This window comes from Lutzomyia longipalpis, chromosome 3 (assembly GCF_024334085.1).
Source record: "Lutzomyia longipalpis isolate SR_M1_2022 chromosome 3, ASM2433408v1".
Taxonomy (NCBI): domain Eukaryota; kingdom Metazoa; phylum Arthropoda; class Insecta; order Diptera; family Psychodidae; genus Lutzomyia; species Lutzomyia longipalpis.
This window is the reverse complement of record NC_074709.1, coordinates 13655371-13677085: the sequence shown is the minus strand read 5'-3', so window position 1 is coordinate 13677085 and position 21715 is coordinate 13655371. Positions and strand designations below refer to the sequence as shown.

Sequence of the window (21715 nt, the reverse complement as noted above, 5' to 3'; positions counted from 1 at the left end):
AAAAATTTCCAATACTATTCAAATTTTGTTTCGGAATTTCTTACGTTTGAAATCAACTGGAATTTATTATGTTTTAATCATTTATCTGGAATTTATTAGTTTAGGTTATGTTTCGGAATTTCAAACGTTTCCAATTTTTATGAATTTTAACCGAAATTTGCAGTTTCTAATTATTTTTTAGAATTTAAAGCTTAAGTTTTATTCGGGAATTTTAAATGTTCTCAATTTGATCCGGAATTTCCAGTTTAAAAGTTTTATACATATCTTATAGTATTATAATTCGTTTCGGAATTTCTAAAGTTTGAAGTGTTTTTCGGAATTCAAAATGATTTTAATTTAATCCCGCAGTTTGGTATGAATGGTGTAGTTTAAAGGTTTATTCAAAATTTTTAGCTTTGCATTTTTTTCTGGAATTTCCAGATGTTGCATTTACCCCATAATTTTCTTTCAAAATGCTAAAAATTCATTAAATAAATCAAATTGTTTTTTTTTTGCTAAAATCTTACAAAAAAAATTATTTACCGTAGTTGCTGAGAAAGAACCCGGAGCGACGTCTCGGATCATCAGAACGTGATGCAGAGGATGTGAAGAAGCAAGCATTCTTCCGACAAATAGCATGGGATGATTTATTAATGCGGAAAGTCAAGCCACCATTTGTTCCGACAATTGTGAGTTTCCCGGCACAAAGTTTTGTTCAATAATCAAAATTTCTTTTCCTGTTTGAACCATTTTTTGATTTTTTTTCTTTCCTCTTTGCAGCGTCATCTTGAGGACGTGTCGAACTTTGATGAGGAATTCACATCGGAGAAGCCCCAATTGACACCACCAAAGGAGCCCCGTCCACTGAGTGAGGAAGAGCAAATGTACTTTAAGGATTTCACCTACATGGCTGATTGGTGTTGAGGAGCCCTCCCAAATCATTTTTTTGTATTTATTTAGCAGAGTTTAATCAACAAAAAATAACAAAATAACGAATATTTAGCAAAAATAGGCGCAATAACCAAGCTAGAGGCAATTTTTTATTCTAAATGCATCTTGCCTGGAATAATTCCTGAAAGAAAATGTGCGGTTTCGAATTTCTTCTCAATATTTTGAATGAAAAGATTTAAAAGAAAAATCTACTGTGAGCTTATTGAAACAGAAGAGAGAGAAAAAACTTTAAGAAATGTATTTGCTGATTATTGCAACAATTTCTTGTAGCTAGAAAATATTTTTTTAGTGATCATTGCGTGGAATTTTGCAGGGTAATAATTGATAAAATGAAGAGAGAAAAAAATCAAATTGTAAAGGGTGTTCCGAGTGAGACGCACAATATTTTTTTTCAAAATTATATCTAAATTTGTTTATTATTATTTTATTTCTTTATATTATGTTTGTTTTTTTCTTGTCATAAAGTTACAAATATTTCACACAAAAATTGAAAGATTGGTGAAGAGAAATAAGGAAGAGAATTAAGGTTTCTTGTGGAAGATCACAAACAGACGCATACCAGCGTCAAAAGATTTTTTTTAAAAGAATTGTAAAGAATCATTTTTAAACTAATCCAATGATCTTTTGCAGAAGCTCCCAGAATGACAAGGTAACTTTATTTGTTGAAATTAAATAAATCTTTGTGAGGTTTTATAAAATTTACGGGCAAGGCTAAAGTGGGGTATTTTTGAAGGCAAATTTCAAGTGAAAAGGAAAGGTATATTTCTCATCTTTCCAAAACTGATAAATTTTTGAACATCAGTCAACCCGTTATTTCTTGGCAGCCATTTTGGTAGCCAAATCTTCATTTTGGTAAGCTTAGGTGGAAGATACTTTTTTCAAAATTTCACAGATTTTCACTTTGACCTCTTACATCTCGGCCTCCAGTGCACTGATTTTGACAAATAGACTATCGTTCAAAAGGTAATTTAATTCCCTTTCCAAATCTGGTAAATTTTTGAAAATCGGTCACGCGGTTCGGTCGTGGTAGCCATTTTAGTGAACCATCGTGAAAAAATACATTTTTGAGTATATCAGGCTGTGGTTGACCGATTTGAACAAACTCTGATTCAAATGATAGCTAGTCTTCTTCTCTAACCTAAAAAAAACATCTTGATCTGCTGAATTTCTTTTTCCGAGAGTTAAAAATATCTCCGAGAAACATAACCCTAAATAATTATGTTAAAACTTCGAGGACAAAATTGGTAATTGCTGCCAATTTTGACTTTTTCGTTAGAAAATAAAATCATATCCAACTTGTTATGGTTGTTATGATAAATTCTACATCTTTGTGTTGGAAATTTCAATTTCTTCAAGTTTATCGAAAGAAAATTTAGCAAATCGTTTTCTCTTTGACAGAAAAGTAATGTCAAAGTTTGAGGTTAATGTTGAAGTAGTTTTGACCTAGAAAAATAACTGTCTTTGAAATCAAAATGCGAAAAGTCAAAGAAAAAAATAAATAAAAGAATTTTTAATAAATTTCGAATTTCGTATAAATTTTAAAGCACTTCTCTTGGGACACCCTGTTGGTATGAAAATAATAAGACTCAACAAAAAAAACTTTTACAAAGAATTTTCTCTTGTGGTCTTGAGATTAACAATGCTTTTTTTCTCAAAATACGCTGATAAGGTTTCAAAAACTTTTATCCAATTATTGGTTAAAAAAAAAAGAAGATAAAATGTCGAGTAATTAAATAGAATGTTTTATGCTAATTGTGAAATAACAATAATATTTAAAAACTAGTTGTCTTTAATTTTTTTTACGCAACACACGATAAGGCATAAATTAACGATGAGTTGAAATGTATTTTTTTCATTAATTATTAAATTATATTTCTGCAATCCAAGGCGGAACTAGAAACAGAAATATGTGTACATAGAGATTAATTAATTATTAAAAAAAAATAATTAGTGTGTTTGAGAGAGTAAAAAGTATGGTGGTTGGAGGAGAAGCAATTTGCAGAACATTTTTGCCAAATTATAAATATTAAAAACACAAAATAAATATGAAATTATCAATTTTCTCTAAAGTCACGCGCCAAGGTGAATTTTCTGTGTAGAGAGAACTTAAAGCATAAAATAAGTTTAATGAAAAAAAGAAGGAAATTAATATCAAAAGATTTTTTTTTAGATTCATTGTTAGAAAATCTATCAAACTGAGAATTTTTCTTCATTATAATAATTGTCATTAATTAAAAAAAATCCATCATTGAAGTTTCTTCACAAGTTGTAACATTTCTTTTTTTTTTAATTAAAAATCATTTTATTATATTAATGTTAAAAAGAAAAATTTAGGAAAGAAAAAAAGAGAAAAATCTTTGAAAAATTTAGAGACTGCTCCATGTTTTTTTTTCTTCTAGTAATATCAAAAACTTGCATTAAGCAGTCTTGTAAAATGTAAGTTTTTCATTTCTTTTTTTTTTGTAGATTATTTTTAAGAAGTTTAATGCGAAGAATAATGTTTATATATTAATAACTTTTATCTTATTCTATTATATATACATAATTCTACAATATTTACTCTTTATTTGTAACTTTATTATCACCATACAAGAGTTTAGTTAATGAGAAGAGGAATTTTTTTCTGTTCAAATATTTAAGGTGCCTTCTGAAAAAAAAATGAGACGAAAAATCAAATAAATATGCAAAAAAATCCAAGAAAAGCAGCGACTTTGGCAATAAAAATATTCGCATTTTGGAGGAGGATAAATATGTGCTCAGAGCGGTCTGTTTTGTACACCCTCTTGCAAGCTTCCGGCGGTCGGTGGAGATTACAGAAGACGCCAATGCAAGCTTATCAGAAAAGCCTTTTTGTGAGAGTCAACACAGCGTCGCGCACGGAGGTAAACTTGTGTAAAATAAAAGCTACATTAGGAGGGGAAAAGAACGTCAATATTTAGTCAAGATGCTGCCGTATTTGTGTGCTACAAAATCCCACAGAGGAAGATTCACGTGAAAATTGCACAATCGGATGAAAAAGCTGAAATTGTTGTAACCCATTTTTTCATCATTATGTCGGGTAAGTCTCAGTTTTCTTTCCAACAATTCATACCTACAAAATTAAATTAGAAGTAACAACAAAAGCACAACGGTGCCACTGAAAATGATATCATTTGGGGCGAATTAAAATTTGAGACAGCACGAAATTTTTTTGAGGAAGGTTAGGTTTTGATAAAAGAAGTTTTTCCTTCGAAGCTTTAGATTTATAAGGTGGATTTTCAGCAAGAAAATTATTTTTTTTAAGAAGCGAAAAATTTGTTATTTCAACGAAAGGAGATTAACCAAGATTATACAGAAGAATTAAAAATAATCTAAAAGGATTTACTTTTTAATCAAAGTTCTTGAAATTTTACAAAAGAAGGAGTAGATTCTGATAAAAATCTTTTCACATCTTACAATTTGTCAATTATAAAATTTTTCAAAAAAAAATATCTTCCATTAATTTTAAAAGATCTGTTTGAAAAATCTTTTTTTTTAGCAGAATTAGGGGTCGATTATTTAGGCATTTTTGAAGTCAGACTTCGTAAAAGAAATTCATGGACATATCTGAGTTGATGAGAAAGAAAAGTTATATTTAAGGATTCAGGAAAAGATCAGGACTAACAAACGTTTTAGTAGAGAATTTATATTGGGAGAAAACGATCTCCTTCCGGTGAGCGCCAGTAAGAAAAGAATTTTACTGAGAAAATCCCAATTCCGTGCTCAGAGCTTTCGATGCACTCTGCATCATCCTCAGTGAGCTGGGGGAGTTTTATTAAAGAAAATAAAATTAATTTTCCCTTCCATGGGTACAAAATGCCACTCAAGAAAAACTTACTCAATTGGAGGAATTAAAAACTAAATTAAGCAAGGGCACAAATTAACATTTTGAGGGGTGGCGGGTGGATGAAGTCCTGAGAATTACAATAAAAGAGATAACAAAAAAGAAAAACAAGGAATTTAACTAAGAAAATTACCAAGAAAAATCTAGCATAAAACTACTCGTCAACAACAAATGTAAAAAACGTTAAGGAGAAGAAAGAAAATTTCTCAAAAAACCAGTTGCCCAAATTTAAATCTAAATCCACCCAAACTGAAAAAACGAATAGGCATGTGGTCACTTTAAAAGTCCGGCATACGTAGTCGACAATCCCCGAACGTCGGAACGGAAATTGACAGCCTCTGGGCACTGTTTAATATGCAGCATCTCCAGCAGCAATCTCCGAGAGTAAATCCTCTCGGTGTCCAGAATCCAAACTGTTGGGAGCCGCCAATCGTGCGGTTGCGTCACCCGTGGATGAGGAGAAGGGATATTTCTCCCTTTCATACGTTCCGGGAGTCTCGGACAAGCTACGGAAGAAAATTTCCGGCACCACGGGATTGAAGATTGCCTTTAGGCCGGTTTCCAAGGTGAGAAGATTCTTCACTCCAGTTAAGGATCCCTTACCAATGAAGTTGAGATCTTCCGTCGTTTACCAGATCCCGTGCCGGGACTGTCCGGCCAAATACATCGGACAAAGTAAACAGCTCCTCAAGAATCGGATTTCCCAACATGCGAGGGATTCGGCGCCTCCTACTGCGAGGGAAAAATCGGCACTTAGTGCCCATGCTGCTGATACGGGCCACTCCTTTGATTTTGACGCCACCCGGATTCTGGACACCGAGAGGATTTACTCTCGGAGATTGCTGCTGGAGATGCTGCATATTAAACAGTGCCCAGAGGCTGTCAATTTCCGTTCCGACGTTCGGGGATTGTCGACTACGTATGCCGGACTTTTAAAGTGACCACATGCCTATTCGTTTTTTCAGTTTGGGTGGATTTAGATTTAAATTTGGGCAACTGGTTTTTTGAGAAATTTTCTTTCTTCTCCTTAACGTTTTTTACTTTTTGTTGTTGACGAGTAGTTTTATGCTAGATTTTTCTTGGTAATTTTCTTAGTTAAATTCCTTGTTTTTCTTTTTTGTTATCTCTTTTATTGTAATTCTCAGGACTTCATCCACCCGCCACCCCTCAAAATGTTAATTTGTGCCCTTGCTTAATTTAGTTTTTAATTCCTCCAATTGAGTAAGTTTTTCTTGAGTGGCATTTTGTACCCATGGAAGGGAAAATTAATTTTATTTTCTTTAATAAAACTCCCCCAGCTCACTGAGGATGATGCAGAGTGCATCGAAAGCTCTGAGCACGGAATTGGGATTTTCTCAGTAAAATTCTTTTCTTACTGGCGCTCACCGGAAGGAGATCGTTTTCTCCCAATATAAATTATCATACTACGCCAGACATACCAATTATTGTTTTAGTAGAGTTTCAAGATGAAAAAGGTGCTTTCATTCAGTTATAATTTTATTAAAGAAAAAATATGCTTTTTGTGCTTAAAGAACTTTTAGAATTTTCTTAGATTAAGTTCTACACAGGATTTGTACGTACAATTATTCTTTCTCGATGAATCGTAAATATTTGATCTTAAATATATTTTTGAACTGCTAATAATCTCGAGAATGAGATAAAAAAACATTTTTTATAAATTAAATTAAAAAAAAACTTTTTATTGCTTTCTTTAGCAACATAAAAGCTCTCAAAATGTAGGTAATTGTATGAAAAATAATCTATAACTTTGAGTCAATTCTAAAAAAAGACATAAAGTATATGTGATGAGAAAGCTTTTCTTCTCATAGAGAGACCGATAAGTTTTATTGACAATCCACCATCCATTTCATCAGTGAAGTCACAAACACTGAAGGAGCACTCAAAAACCACAAAAAGTCCAAACAAAGTGAGTAATTTTGCAAATTGCAACCTTATCTACATTTTACTGCGGAAGAATATTTTTCTTAACTTTCCTCCACCACGTGGATGATTTTTCTTCTAATTTTATCTCTCATCTCATTTAATTATTATCTTCTTCTAAACTAAAGAATAATTTTTCAGAAATGCACGTTGTTTGTCTTCTTGTGGAATTTCAAGTGCTTTGATGACTTTTCCGCAAACAAAAACGAATAAAATTCTTTTACAATGATAAATGAATATTTATATAGAAACTGTGGAGTAATATGAAAATTGAATAAGTTGAAATAGCCAAGTGATCCATAACACCCATAAAAATCAAATTATTCTGCATGACAATCAATTTTTTACACTCACGGATTTGTATGAAGATAAAAATGAAAATCAAGAGACATTGTTGATTTATCTCTTTTATTGGTTAAATCATCTTTGTTTTTTTATATTTTCCATTTTCCTTTCCGATTCAAAGGCGGATATTAAATTTATTTTTATTAATGGTTGCACTATGTTGTTATCTCTGTACTACATTGTTTTGCTTACAAAGTAATCAAGAGATTGCAATAGAGAGAAGAATTACAGACTGATTGGAATTTTTAATTTTATAATATTGTTCACCTATATAAAATATTATAAATATTAAAATTTTCCCTTGAAGTTATCAATTTAATGACATTCTTAAGACAATGATAATACCTTCCTTATTACATTTTTTTGGCGGTAGTTCTTTTTTTTTTGTAAACATCTTACGCAAGAAAAATTGCGTGACTTTTGCTGAATTTTCAGCCTAAACTTTCCAATCTGCACGATCCCATTGTTGGCATATGGTTCATTGCAATAACTCCACCGCCCTTGACTTTTATTCGCAAAAGCTGACCTCACTATAGCCACAAGCTTGTGTTTTTGCGGAAAATCTGTCTTCTAATTCCCGCTAAAAATCATTTAAAAAAAATCTCCAAAATTTTCTTCAATTTCTTCTTCAAAAGGATTTCTTGAAGAAAATTCTACGGAATCTTCTGTGAGAAGAATCAGCTTGTTAACACCAACTCATCAAATAACTAATCGCATCTTCGTGCTATTTGCTCAATTGGACGCGAAGGTGGATGATCAGTTTTCGCTTCACTCACTGATCAGTAAAAAGAGGAAGGAAGGGAGTGTGCGGGGGAGGAAAAACAAGGAGCTACGTAATGGGAGAAGTTAATGAGAATTGAGGCATTTTCTCATTATTTGCAAATTGGTAATAAATTTAAATTGTATTTTTGTGTCGAACGCGGGTTTGTTTGCCTTTTGGCACGAAATGCAAATATGTGTGTGCGCTTATCAGTTTTGTATTACTTTATAGACTTTCTTCTGCGCGACAATAGGTGGGCAAATAAGGCAGCCGTGCGCGCACCACACACCTGTGACTGTGAGTTACCTGTGAGCCTCATGGTGGTGTCGCAGCTTCGGTTCCAAATGCGATCGCGCGCGCGATTTTCGCGATCAACCGCCGTGGTGTGGTGGGATCAATGTGTGGGCTGCTGTACGAAGGAAATCCCCAATGCGAGATCGCAGTCAATATGTTTTGAGACACCTCGTGGATTGCTCTTAGTTATCAGAGTCCCTCCGACGTGGTGAGATCGTGGTGCGCAAAACTTTTCTTTTTGTTCCTCTTCCAAATTTCCCCCAAAAAAAAGATCATTAAGATAGAAGATATTTAAGAAATAATCCTTGAGGATTTCCTTTGTGTACGTGCAATGGAAAGGATTGCCCTGGTTGGGCTCCTCGTGGTGGCATTGTGTGTACTTCTGTGTGATTGCGGTGAGATTGATGTGAATCTCCTCCATGAGATCAGTGAGCGCAATGCAACAGCTGCGGATATCATCAATAGTAGCCTGTCGGAGCTTGTGGAGGAATTTCGGGCAACATCTCCAGCTCCACCGCCGCCGCCACCCACCACAACGCCCGCAGTTAATGATCAGGAGCTCCTCATCCCGCCGGCCACCGTGAATGCAAATATTGCTCAAATGCACAATCCCCCGAAGAAAAGGGGACCCATTGTTATCAGGTGAGTCTCATATGTGGAAAGCGAATCCTTAACAAGAAAATTTTTGGTTTCTTGGATAAATTTTGAAAAGTTTAGAATGGTTGAGAAAGTTTCTTTTCAGTGTTTTTATGTAAATGTGCTAGACGCGAAAGGGTTAACATCGTCTCCCTTATTTTTCTTTAAAAGTTTAGCACCTCTAGTACCTTAAGAAAGAAGTAATTATCTGCAAAATGTCGTAATAGTAAAAGTAATAGGAATAGCATTCAGAAAGAACACTACTCTCAAAAAGTTTCCGGGAAAGGCTAAAAAAGGGTATTTTTAAAGGCAAATTTCAGGTGACTATATCTCTGACTGTGGTGAACCGATTTTCAAAAATTTATCTGTTTTGGAAAGGTACATTTCTCATCTTTCCAAAACTGGTAAATTTTTGAAAATCAGTCAACCCGTTATTTCTTGGCAGCCATTTTGGCAAACTTAGGCGGAAGATAAGTACTTTTTTCAAAATTTCACAGATTTTCACTTTGACCTCTTACATCTCGGCCTCCAGTGCACTGATTTTGACAAATAGACTATCGTTGAAAAGGTAATTTTATTCCCTTTCTAAATCTGGTAAATTTTTGAAAATCGGTCAAGCGGCTCGGTCGTGGTAGCCATTTTAGTGTAACAATATAGGGAATGACTATATTTTTAAGTATATCTAAGGCTGTGTGATTGACCGATTTGTACAAACCATTCTTGTTCTCTAACTATTAAAATAAATTCATCACAAGTTTTTGCCTTTAAAAATACTCCATTTTGCCTTGCTCGGAAAATTTTTGAGGGTAGTGTATGTTCAAGATTTTTCCTTTTGGAGTTTTCGCAAAATTTTACTCTAAAATCTTCTATAAAAATAAATTCTAAATCATTTTTCTTTAAATTTCGAGTAAAAAAAGTTATCTAAAACTCTTCCTTTAGCCAAATTATTTATAATTTTGTCAAATTAAAAATTCTTTAAGGTTTTTATGCACTCAAAAGCAATCAAAGAAATTCATGGAAATAGCTCTGAAAATTTTCCATTTGATAAAATATTTCTTTAATTGCATTTTAAGTTTTTTTTCTTTCAATATAAAATGCATGTATAATCTTACAAAATCTTGTTTTATGTTTAAATGGATTTTAATAAATCACAATCGATCCCCAGCGTGTGGCTCAGACCTCACAACATTGTTAAATAGTTTAAATGCATCGTGGCAGATATTCCATCATAACTTTTAATCTGCATTCGCGACATATCACCTCAATTAAATGGCAATTTTATTTAATATTGCTTCGTACGGAGAAGTGAGATTAAAGCATTTACATTTTTTTCTTTTATACTTGAACACCGACGTACATGTTCTTCCCCAAGTTCCCCAACAATTTCTTATATGTACCTATGCTTTGTGATTTTCCACCTGTTTTGTAGTTTCTTTTAATTTTTTTCTCTCTAAAGTGGGGGTGTACTATTCGATAAGACTAAATTAGAATTCATAACAGCACACAAATAGAAAAATAAATTAGTTAATAATATGCGATTAAATTGAGAACATTTTTGAGGACGAATCGTCATGACAAATAAAACCAAAACGTGCAACAAATAGGGGAAGACGGGGTAATTTGGCCACTTTGGCAAAGTCATTTATGGCAATATCTCAAGTATGGTAAATGCTAGAAAATCCATTTCTCTACAGTTTATACTCCCCAGAGAAATATTCAATCGTACCAAGTTTGGGGAAAGTCCGATCATTGGATTTTCTTTTGTTTAAGAAAAATCATTTTTTCACTTTTTCAAGTGCTTTTGGCATTTTGGAAATTCGTCATTTTCGAAAAATTTTTAACACTTAAAAATTAACTTTTAAGCCATAAAGGGTCATTGATCCCTCATAAACACGATAGTGACATCCATTTTCCGATATCACAAACAGATTTTCCTGTGGAAATGGTTTTATCCGGAAAATTGGAGTGGGGTAATTTGGCCACTTGAGTTTTTCCGGCACATTTTCCGACGCACATTTAAGATATTTATTGTGGTTGTGCCTTTTAATGTTTTCTTACAGATTATAAGCAAAGAAGGATAAAAAATTTTATCTAAAAAAAGAAATTTACGATAATTTGAAAAATGGCCTTTTTTAGACTTTGCCCGTTTATGGTTCAGAAAATGTTAAAGTTTGAGGCTCTGTTAAATATTTTTATCTGGCAAATTACTGGAAACGAATCTTAGATAAATATCCTATCTACCAATAAAATAATCGAAAAAATAAAATTTTTTTATTGTCCAAAAATTTTCATGTTTAATAATTTGTGCGCCAAAGTGTCCAAATTACCCGTGCTCGGGGTAATTTGGACACTAAGCTAAGGGTCCAAGAAAATGGAAAATTCACCCATTTCTTATCGAGATAGAGAAAAGTGTTATATGGGGAAGTTGTAGGCCGGAAAATTTCCTACAAAATAGGGCTATTTGGTTTTCTTCATACTACCAAACTTGCTTGATATATCCCAAAAACCGCCAAAGTGGCCAAATTACCCCGTCCTCCCCTACTTGCGCGAAACCTTAAATATTGAACTTTTCCTTCCACAAAAACTCCAGCATGAGGGAGGGAATTCTCAGAGGTGGAAAATGGGACCCGCGGACCTGCAGGGGTCACGCGCTATGGTGGTAATGAAATTCCCGCGTGCATCTCAAGCAGGAGGACGCTTATCGTGTGCGCAATGGTTGCGATTGCAATATTAATTGCCCGTGAGTGAAGCTAATTAGAAAAAATTGGAGAACACAAATTGTGTCTCAATGCTCACAGCGCGATTATTGCTGCTGCAGAAAAAAAAGCAGTGAAAAATGCATCGAAAACGAATGCATTATTCACACCACGCGGAGATCTCGGTGAGGGTTGCTGGAAGTGAGTTATTGATGGAGTCCCCATAATACGTGAGTTGTTTCATTTAAGAGTCTCTTTCATTTTTGGAAGCTCTTTATGCAAAAAAAAAAAAATTCCAGAAATAGCTCTTGAAAATTATTAAAAATCAAAAACATAAAAATTATGATTCTTTTGGGAAAATTATTTAGTGATAAAAGAAATTATTTTTAATGCTAAATTGCTCCAAAAATCCAAAAATTTTACAGATATTTAATGCAAATGCTTTAGATGTGCCTAATTGATGATTTAATCTTTCCATTTCACAGAATCTTTTTGGTTTTTATGAAAAGAAATAGTTTTTTGTGGATTTTAGATAGTCATTTTATGATTAATTTGAACAGTAACATAATTTGTTAAGCAAAATAAACTTTAAATTAAACTTTCCCGATTAAAAATGGAAATGTTAAGATCATAGCAGCAAGTAGGGGTAACTGGGGTAAAATGGTGAATTTGAAAAAAAAATAAATAAATAAAAATTAATAACTCAAGAAGTAGCGAGAGCTAATCTGTCTAATTTTGTCAGTAGTTGCACTTTATACCCCTGCCTAAGCCTAGAAAGTTTCATAATAATTGATTCAATATTTTGGCTTTCATTTGAAAAACAATTTTTTCGAACCTTAAAGTTACTCTGACCACTCAACTACAAATTCAGTTTTGGCGAAATTCTCTGAAATATTTTTGATCCAAATGCATTTTTAGATAGAGTAAGTATTGCTAAACACTAATCTAATCTGAATTTTCCGAAAAAAATTTCCGAGTTTTCCTGTAGAATACTGATAGTAAAACCCCTTGGGGCAAAATGGTGAATTTGGTGATTTTTCAAAATAACTTTTAAAATATTTGAGAAAAAAAATTCCCTTAATTATTATAACTATTATATACAATTTAAGATGTTTGATCATGCAGTATTACCAATTTTGATAAACTAAAAAAATAAAAAAGGCAATTTCTTAAATTAACCGTTTTTTTAATTTTCTGTATTTTTTTTATTAAAAAAAAAGTTTTAATTGTTACATAAATCTCTCTATTTCAATAGATATTACAGTGCCTAGCTAAAATAATTTCATTAAATTAAGATTAGCGAACATAAAACACAATTAACCGTTTTACCCCAGGATTTTTGGAACAGGCAAATGTGAAGGGTATGGAAAATGGCCTGAAAAAGCATTTTCCCGTTAAGATAGAGAAAAATCGTCTGAGACAAAGTTATAGGCCGGGAAATCTCAAATATTTCCACGAAACTCAGGAAAAATTATCTCCCAAACATTCACCGAATTACCCCAGGTTCCCCTAAATAAAATCATTTTCAGTTCGATCTTTGATTGAAAGAAGATAACAAGCATCGTAATACAAACTAATGATGATGTGATGAGGGAAAATCCGATTTTTCTTGGATTTTTCATCACTTTTCTTTGACTTGTTTTTGTGGCTTTGCAGGTACATTTCTGTTGCAATTATTGCAATCTACAAAACGCAATTCTATGTTTTATAAAATCAGATAGTAGCGATAGAATAAACAAAGAAGAATTCTGAACGTCATAGGCAAATCCAGGATAATTCCATCATAGCAAAACATTTCCCGTACCCCTTTGAAAGTTTTTGAATTATTCTTTTCCTTTTCTTTCAATTTTCTCGCGGATTCGCGTGGGAGTTGAACAAGGAACATAATTTTTTTATCTCATAAATTTCCACACATAGTTTCAGTTATTACTGCATCCTTTTTTCAGCATTTAGTTGAGTGTCGGTGAAAGAAAAATCTTGACTTTCAATTAATTTTACAGCCTTGCCATGAAGTTGAAAAAAATATTAAAGTTTTCACGATAATTTGTTAAGCATTACAAATTACACGTGATAAAATTAACTGATAAGTCTGTGAGCTCATAATGCTTGCCGTCTCTATATAATAAATCTGGTGATAAAAGCTTTCCTTCAAGCTCCATCTGATTGCGGTTGAGAGGAGAACACAAAAGTGACTCATCTCACGATTGAGTGATCTTTCGCGTTGATCTTCATCATACATACCGTCGTATTGCACCTCTCTTGTGGAAAATTCAAACATTTCCTCAAACAAATTATATTCTATCACAGAAGTTCCAAACACGCGCAGTTTTTTACTTAATGGCGTTTTTCCCTGCCATTCAAGCGAGGAAATTGAATTTGATCGGATTTTTCTCCCTACTGCGCCAATATTTATTTTAATACAGCCGGCTTTTCTGCGTAAAATCCCATCCAAACATGAAGTTTTGTGTAAGTCAGAGGAGAAGCCCAGCTGAAGCCTGTTTTCTTTGTAAGCTTTTTCGCAATTCTTGTTCTTTCTGCGTATGCTCGATTAAATATTTGTCTCGTTTCTTTTTTTCTTAATAAAAGCAAAAAAAGTTGATACATTAAATAAAAAAAAAGAATGAGTCTAAAAATAAAAATTTATACAGTCTGTTGTCTCATGTCGTTTAAATAATAAAATTTTAAAAATTGAATAAATTTGTCTCCAAGAGACGCTCGTGCTGTGGGCACAGCTGAGAGATAGAGTAACGCATGGATGTTGATCTCAACGACAAAACGATCATTTTGCATACTTTTTAAATATTGTTGTTGATTAAATGACGCCGTGAGGTGTAATTGGCAATGTTTACAGTTCACAGCTAGTCGCAGTGGTTCAATGAGGTGAAGAAATTAATTGGAAAATGAACCAATACGTCTCCAAAGAGACGTCCACCACATTGAATTTAATTCCTTCCGGTTACGGGTGATCAATTGGCGGGGTGATCATGTGATCGCACAGCCAATATCAAGCCATAGCACGTTAGAATGCGGGCAAAAAGTGAAAGAAATTACGTTGATCTTGAGGACGCGCACACCACTTCTCCAAACGCATGACTCAAACACCAATCCGAGCAATCATTTGTGTGGAAAATTTTAATTTTATCGGTTTTATTTTTAAATTCTTGTTTGTTAATTTTTTTTTCATCAAAAGAAATTACCGAAGAGGGCCCTCCCCGAATTTCTCACGGGGCGCTACATTGTACCTTTCAAAGCGTCTGTGAAGCAATTACAATGAGTTTAAAAAAATGCAGAAAATAAATAAAAATATACTTACACCTCGAACTGGAATCAATGTCACCACAGCAGCATTGTAGATCGCGATGAAGTAATATTATGTGGTTTTTTTTTATCACAAAGTGAGGTCCTTGCGTGAGAAATGACCGCAAATTTTCTTCATTTTACTTGTTAAGAAAAAAATTGAAGCAAAGAAGCATAAGCTGCACAGACATTCCCGAATAAACTATCTCAAAATGATTATAAAGGAACTTATGGAGATGAAAATAAAATAATTAAATTTCTTATCAGTTTTTACAAAAAATCCAGATATTCGTCGTCTGACACATGAGCTTTTTTACAAAAAAAATAACATAATTCACTTTTTAAAATTATAGGCGTGGTTTATGTCCATTTCGCTCAATTTTCCATTCATTTTTAAGTTTTACTTTATCATTCCATAAAAAAATCTCTTAATATCAAACGGAAATATAGTATTTTATCTGTGTTGTTGTGCATGTGCACGTTGTGCACCTTGCTGAGAGCATTAAAATGAATAAATTCCTTTTGAACTTTTTTATCCGTTGGAGGATTTTGCTGGCCATCGTGGCCAAATCGATGTTTTTCTAAATTGCCTGAGAATTAAAATCTACTTAACATTTCACTATAATTTTTACGTGTGTTTAGGGAGTTTTAATTACTTCAAGTTTGTTGAAAGAAAACTTGGAAAAACATTTTCTTTTTGAGGGAAAATTTAAGGGCAAAATTTTAAGGTTAGAATCATCGATCCTCCATGGATTAAATTGATTTTTAATTTGAGCGTTCAGTAACGAATTGTTCATAAATATTTAAAATGTTAATTATCCTCAATCAGAAGATAAATTTGTTCTAGTTATAATCCTCTTCTAAAAGATTTGTAATTAGCCCACGAAACAAGATCATTGGGAATACGTTAAAGTCCGCCATTTTGGCGTCTTTTCCTTTATCAGTAAATTCAAGACTTATTTTTAGAAATAAAAAATTCTGCAAAACCGTCACGTCTCTGAATTCAATTTATTGCAAAAGTTCATTTAAAAATTCGATCAATTCACCTCAAAATTATACATCAATTACCTCAATCACGTTCTTTTTTTAAAAGCTTTTTTCATTGATTTTTTTGAACTTGGCCCTTTATTTCGATCGTGCATACTATGTATGCATTTTACATGACCAAAAAGTTTCCAAATTTCATTTAAAAATTGTCCTTCTAACATGCAAAATATTCTCTCAGCTTATCAAACATTCCCTGAAGTCAAGAATAATTTTTTTTTACTACTTTTGTTCAAATATTTAATGCTATTTTCCGCAATATTAGTCCAACGATGTATTCAAGATCGCGTCCGTGCGCGAAAAAATATTTTTATGTGCCTCTCGTAGGCGCAGAAAAATGTCTTCAACGTACCTTGTTGTTGATCTTTGCGGGGAAGGCCCAGAATGACCTCTTGATGTGCCATTGACCCACCAGATGTGCAAGAAAATAACTTTTTCTTCTTCTTTTTCTTCTCCTCCATCAGCTCTGAGCCTGATTGTCCTTCTCTGGAGAATGCGGATGAATTGTCGCAGACGCAACTCCTCAAGACGCTGACTCATGGATGCCGGTGAGTTTAACTTGTTGTTGTATACAACGGTGTGTGGCCAGGTGTGATGTAATAATTTCCGTCTCTAACACTCTCACTGCCGATGCTTTTTGAGCCTCAAGATCGCGAGCATCACGTGCTTCTTGGTGATCTTTTCACAAATAGATTTTTTTCTGCATCTCACGTGAGTTTTTTTTGGCTTCTTCGGCAGGTATGATCGCCTCGAGAGACCCGTTCACTATGGCGAGAACAATACCCGACTGCCCGTGGATGTCTACGCACGTGCTTACATCTATTTCATACAGAATCTCGAAGCGCACGATTTGCAATTCAAAATCCATGCACTTCTGCAGCTGCGCTACGTTGATCCACGTCTGGTGTTCCGGGAAGTTGCCCCCAATCGTCGTGAATCAATCATGGGGGAGGCTTCACTGAGGCAATCCCTGTGGGTACCGCATGTCTTCCTGGCCAATGAGCGATCCTCAAGTATTTTGGGTACAGCTGAGAAGGATATTCTCACATCAATCTCCCCAGATGGGACGGTGATTGTGTCCACGAGGATTCAGGCACAGCTGTACTGCTGGATGAATTTGCAGAAGTTCCCCTTTGATGAGCAGCACTGCCAAACTGTCCTTGAAAGCTGTAAGTTTTCCTTCAAGCCTTCCTCCTTTTTTTCTGCAGGATATTCTCCTGAATCTCTGTTACATTTTTCCCCTCCAGGGATGTACAATACATCGGAATTGGTGCTGCATTGGGAGCAGAAATCTCCAGTTACACTGGCGCCAGAGCTTCATCTCACTGAATACGTTCTGCTCAATATGTGGACCAATGAAACGATGATTAATGCTGATCTTAGTGATCTCCGACACGGTGCTTTTGGTGAGTTTCCTCAGCCCTAAAGATTTTCTTCCTGATAAAAAAACGTTTGATTTTGAATTCTTCTTTTAAAAAAAATAGCTGGAAACTACAGCTCCCTGACGTTCACAATCCACCTGGCACGTGAGATGGGCTTCTATTTGATGGACTACTTCATCCCCTCAATGATGATCGTAGCCATATCGTGGGTATCATTCTGGCTGCAGGCAGATCAATCGGCACCGCGCATCATGCTCGGCACCAGCACCATGTTGACCTTCATCACACTCGCCTCGGCCCAGGGCAAGACATTGCCCAAGGTGAGCTACATCAAGGCATCCGAGGTGTGGTTCCTCGCGTGCACGGGTTTCATCTTTGGTTCCCTCGTGGAATTTGCCTTTGTCAACACAATTTGGCGCAGGAAGAAGAATGTGGAGCTCAAGAAGGTCAACAGCAAGTACATCCTCAAATCCACCCTAACTCCTCGCCCCACGCGCAAGGAAATTGGTGGGAATCTCCAGAAATCTCATTCCTGCTCCAGCTTGGATGCACAGAGCATCACAACAGCTGCACCATCCTACAATAACTATCTCACAGTTCACGTGAGTTGCCTGGCGAAAGCCGCTTCCTATCCTCCTGATAATTATCCTCAATTAATTTAACTTTTTTTTCCTGCAGAGTTTCTCGAATAACAAGAACACCCTCCCCGTGATCACGACACAGAGTTGCGATGATCTCACACAGGAGAATGGGACAGTGATAAATGTGGAGCCAGATTCCACGTCCACACTCCAGGGGAACAATGCCACCCCACCAGGACAACCCCAAAATACCGGATGGACCACAATGACGCCCCAGGAGATCTCAATGTGGATCGATCGAAGATCAAGATTTCTCTTCCCATGCGCATTTATCGTCTTCAATATCTTCTATTGGAGTTTCGTGTACTGCCTCTGAGTCCTCCAAAGCATCCGGACTCACCGCGTGCATCCCCATTCTTCGCATTATCTTTTTAGACTTTTTATCTCTTGAAAAAAAAAGAAGAAAAACCTTTGTAACAAAGATTTCTTAGTCATTATTATCTCTTTTACTTATGCTATTTATACTGCAAATCCAAATGTTAAATAAAACCTATTGCCTAAGATCTCTATCTTTTGCCTTATCGCATCACGTTTTATTTGTCTTCTAAGGCTTCTTTGCTGTTTCTTGAGCACAGGTGTGAGTCAGATTATTTCCAAGGAAGCCATTTGAGAGGGGATTAGTCGCAGCTTTTACTGCACAATATTTATTTTTCATCCATATTGAAGATTCTTTAATTTTTGATCCCAAAAGTGACCGTTAAAAGTTCTATTTTTTGAATTTTATTTTGCGGGATAAATCTTCGGAGAAATTGATTCAAATCCACCTTTTATCTATTGTTTTTGAGGATTTTTGGTGCTTAATATCATTTATTAATTACATTAGAATTTCTAGGAATTTATTTTTCATAAGATTTTCCGAGATTTTCAATTCCTTCCCCAAAATACAAAAAAAAATCATTTTAGTACCGAAAACAAATCAATTTGGTTGGAATACCAACTAAGAATAGAAAACAAAGCAGTTGGTCAGCCGGGTTATTTTTGTGAGAAGTTGTTTTGTCATTCGGTCCTGAGAAATTCATTGCATTTTCGCATTTCCCTGCTTAGAAACAATGAGTTTGGCTGATTTCCCAGAATACGAAGTCCCCGGAGCCATCAAGAGGGATTTCTATCCATATGAATCCAATGGAGGGTGAGTAAATCTCTTTGAAATGCGATTTTGGAGGTTATGTACCATTGCTCAGCATAAAATCTCTCCCGTAGGAGTGTTGTTGCCATTGCCGGAGATGATTTTGCCGTCATTGGAGCGGATACGCGTCTCAGTTCCGGGTACACCATTCACTCCCGGAATCAGGCGAAACTCTTCAAGTTGACGGATTCGTGCGTGTTGTCTGCTGGAGGATGTTGGTGCGACATTCAAGCTCTGACGAGTCTCATCAATGCGAAGATGCAGATGTATAAGCATCAGCATCAGCGTACCATGTCCACGAATGCCATTGCCCAGATGATCTCCATTACGATGTACAACAAGCGCTTCTTCCCCTACTACACGTCCACCATTGTGGCGGGACTCGATGTCAATGGCAAGGGCAGGGTATTCAGCTATGATCCCATTGGGAATTGTGAGGAGTCTGACTACAAAGCCGGTGGCTCAGCGGGATCTCTTCTCGTACCAGTGCTGGACAATCAGGTTGGACTGAAGAATATGGAAAATGTGGGCGATAGGAAGATGACTGTGGAAAAGGCAATTGCCCTAACGCGGGATACCTTCATCTCAGCAGCTGAGAGGGATATTTACACAGGAGATGGGATTATTGTGCATGTCATCACGCAGAATGGCATCGAGGAGAAGCGATTTGAACTCAGAAGGGATTAAAATGTATTCCCAGAGATGATTTTCTTTCTCTAATAAAATGCTTTTGGTATCAATAATTTTGCTATTCCGGAAACATTTTCTTTTTGTTGTTGCTGCTGAACATAACCTCACAAAAATGTCAAACAGAGAGGCAAGAGAAGCTCTACTTGAGAGAATTTCTGAAGATTTACGTACAAACAATCCAACACTGATAATTGAGAACATACAACATGATTCAGGGATTTATGTTGGAGCTAAAAAATCCACATCCGGCATTCTGAATGTCATAATTCCTTGCATTTTTGGGGACAAAGTTAATTTAGCGGAAGTCTCGCAAGTTCAGAAGAATGTTCTTCCGGACGAGGAGAAAACGTGAGTATTCGACAGAAAAAATAAATAAAAATAAGCTAATAAATTTCTTTTATTACCTGAACAGCGTAACATTAGCCATTTGTGATGAAGCTGGAGGGATTCTCTACTATAGAATGAAGGAGTTCTGATTGTTGGCTGTGGTTGGCCTTCGTCCTAGGCCACCGTCCCGCGGTTCCGCATTATTTGCTCCTTGACAGCATAGAACCATCCAGCTATTTGTGTATTGTCCAGGCAATCCGTGAAGGCTCTGCATCCTTCCATGCTGCTGAGGACACCAAATACAGCTAAATCCGCCAGATTTGGCTTCTTCCCACCCAGAAAGGGGGTCTTCTTCTTCTCCACAGCACCCACCCATCGATCCAGAGCATCGTATATGTGCCCCCGAACATCATCAGACAACTCATGACGCTTCTTGAGGCGCTTACTAATGGCCCACATGGCAGCAGCTCCCACGTACACCATGAGGTTCCTCTCCCACGCTGGGAAGTGCTCAGACCACTCTCCCACATCGGAGAACCACTCAAAAGTCTCCAGAGCTTCCTCCTTGGTGCGATAGACATTGGGGGAGATTAAATGTACCAGATGGTTGTCTGCCCACGTGCGCCATTTGCGTTCCTCCTCGAGTTCTTCCTTTGAGATCGATCTTGGTGTTCCGTCCTTGAACATGAGGAAGTATTTATTCATAATATCCGACTTTTTCTTCCCCTTTTCATCGTGGTAGCTAATACTCGGATAAAAGGAAGCCAGTTCCGTGATATTTTGCTCCTTGTCCCGAAGGAAACTTGCCAGCGCCGAGATGATCATACTTGAATCCGTAAGCTGCAGGTACTTCCCATCTGGTGTCTTAATGAGCATCGTGGGGACTTTCTTTGTTGGTGACCACTTGATATCCTGCCGCAGGACAGCATCCACCTCCACAATGTCATACGAAAGCCCACTGTGATCCATAAAGGCGCGAACTTTGCAGCAAAAGGGGCACGTTTGATACTGGAACAGGGTAATCTTCAGCCCACTTTTATCCGCAGGATTGACAATCTTCCGTGTAATCTTGACATTTGGGAAGGTGTCCAGGAAGAAGAGTTCCTCCTTCTCATTCACAAGGTGCGCCTTGGGTTTAGACTCCGTCACGAAGGTGTACCCAGCATAGCCAGTTCCCAGAACAAGACCCAATCCGAGTCCCTTCAGGGTGAGTTTGAGTGTTCCAGGAGATTTCTTTGCCGACGTGCTGCTAAAACGTGAAAAATTCCCAAAGATCGGTCGTGGCAGCACGCCCTGACTGCTGTAGCGTATCAAGTTGCGTCCCAGCACGGTGAATCTGTTGCTGGCCATTGAGTCCTTGGTGCAATTTCCAGGAAAATCCGCGCAGGAAATTATTTATCTCCTTCAAAACAACAAAAATCGCACGTACACCGCGGAAACACTTTAATTGTCGCTGTGATGGGAATTTAAATTGTTTTCTGTTTTTGAATTAACGAATTTTATGTGAAAAGATTTTTTTCTCTAAAATTTTATTAAAAATAAAACATTTTTGTACTTTAATTCTTTATTTGGATCCTAAAGTAAAGACAAAAAAAAATAAAATAATGTACAATTGATCTAATCTTACAGAGCTACATCATCTGGAAGGTCAGAATTGGGATCTCCTTGTGCTCCTGAGAAACCTGCAAAGCCTGATATTGAAGCCGGAGCGGCAAAACCACCTGAAGAATCTTGCTGATTAGGA

General features: G+C 35.8%; 6 protein-coding genes across 21 annotated transcripts in view; 4 read left to right on the top strand and 2 right to left on the bottom strand.

Annotated features, from left to right (window-relative positions):
* The window catches only part of LOC129793153 (serine/threonine-protein kinase N), a 48158-nt gene extending 44526 nt beyond the window's left edge, over positions 1–3632 (top strand). For all 16 annotated transcript variants that reach the window (XM_055832872.1, XM_055832868.1, XM_055832866.1 and 13 more), the window contains 2 exons: positions 528–668; positions 760–3632. In XM_055832872.1, the coding sequence (XP_055688847.1) occupies positions 528–668; positions 760–903 (285 nt within the window). In that variant the 3' untranslated portion in view covers positions 904–3632. The remainder of the gene's footprint in view (positions 1–527; positions 669–759) is intronic.
* The window catches only part of LOC129793173 (uncharacterized), a 1136769-nt gene that overhangs the window by 564472 nt on the left and 550582 nt on the right, over positions 1–21715 (bottom strand). The window lies entirely within an intron of this gene.
* LOC129791513 (uncharacterized) lies at positions 3982–5930 on the top strand. The gene is made up of 3 exons (XM_055829670.1): positions 3982–3988; positions 5153–5358; positions 5428–5930. The coding sequence occupies exons 1-3, from the start codon at positions 3982–3984 to the stop codon at positions 5731–5733; spliced, it is 519 nt and encodes a 172-aa protein (XP_055685645.1). The 3' UTR covers positions 5734–5930.
* LOC129793183 (pH-sensitive chloride channel 2) lies at positions 7861–18329 on the top strand. Its single transcript, XM_055832980.1, has 7 exons — positions 7861–7964; positions 8070–8774; positions 16270–16353; positions 16544–16974; positions 17053–17211; positions 17290–17789; positions 17866–18329. The coding sequence occupies exons 2-7, from the start codon at positions 8464–8466 to the stop codon at positions 18142–18144; spliced, it is 1764 nt and encodes a 587-aa protein (XP_055688955.1). The 5' UTR covers positions 7861–7964; positions 8070–8463; the 3' UTR covers positions 18145–18329.
* On the top strand, positions 18767–19697 carry LOC129793234 (proteasome subunit beta type-1). The gene is made up of 2 exons (XM_055833061.1): positions 18767–18957; positions 19029–19697. Exons 1-2 carry the CDS (start codon positions 18878–18880, stop codon positions 19639–19641), a joined length of 693 nt encoding a protein of 230 aa, XP_055689036.1. The 5' UTR covers positions 18767–18877; the 3' UTR covers positions 19642–19697.
* Positions 20024–21397, bottom strand: LOC129793204 (prostaglandin E synthase 2). The gene has a single exon (XM_055833022.1). It carries the CDS (start codon positions 21319–21321, stop codon positions 20146–20148), a length of 1176 nt encoding a protein of 391 aa, XP_055688997.1. The 5' UTR covers positions 21322–21397; the 3' UTR covers positions 20024–20145.

Excerpts from the sequence above, each read along its gene's own strand:
- LOC129791513 (XM_055829670.1), top strand. Across the intron at positions 5,359-5,427 it reads CCTTTAGGCCGGTTTCCAAG|ATCCCGTGCCGGGACTGTCC; the intron begins GTGAGAAGATTC and ends GTCGTTTACCAG.
- LOC129793183 (XM_055832980.1), top strand. The coding sequence starts at position 8,464 with ATGGAAAGGATTGCCCTGGTTGGGCTCCTCGTGGTGGCATTGTGTGTA. Across the intron at positions 8,775-16,269 it reads AGGGGACCCATTGTTATCAG|CTCTGAGCCTGATTGTCCTT; the intron begins GTGAGTCTCATA and ends CTCCTCCATCAG. Across the intron at positions 17,212-17,289 it reads TCTCCGACACGGTGCTTTTG|CTGGAAACTACAGCTCCCTG; the intron begins GTGAGTTTCCTC and ends TAAAAAAAATAG.
- LOC129793234 (XM_055833061.1), top strand. The coding sequence starts at position 18,878 with ATGAGTTTGGCTGATTTCCCAGAATACGAAGTCCCCGGAGCCATCAAG. Across the intron at positions 18,958-19,028 it reads CCATATGAATCCAATGGAGG|GAGTGTTGTTGCCATTGCCG; the intron begins GTGAGTAAATCT and ends TCTCTCCCGTAG.
- LOC129793204 (XM_055833022.1), bottom strand. The coding sequence starts at position 21,321 with ATGGCCAGCAACAGATTCACCGTGCTGGGACGCAACTTGATACGCTAC.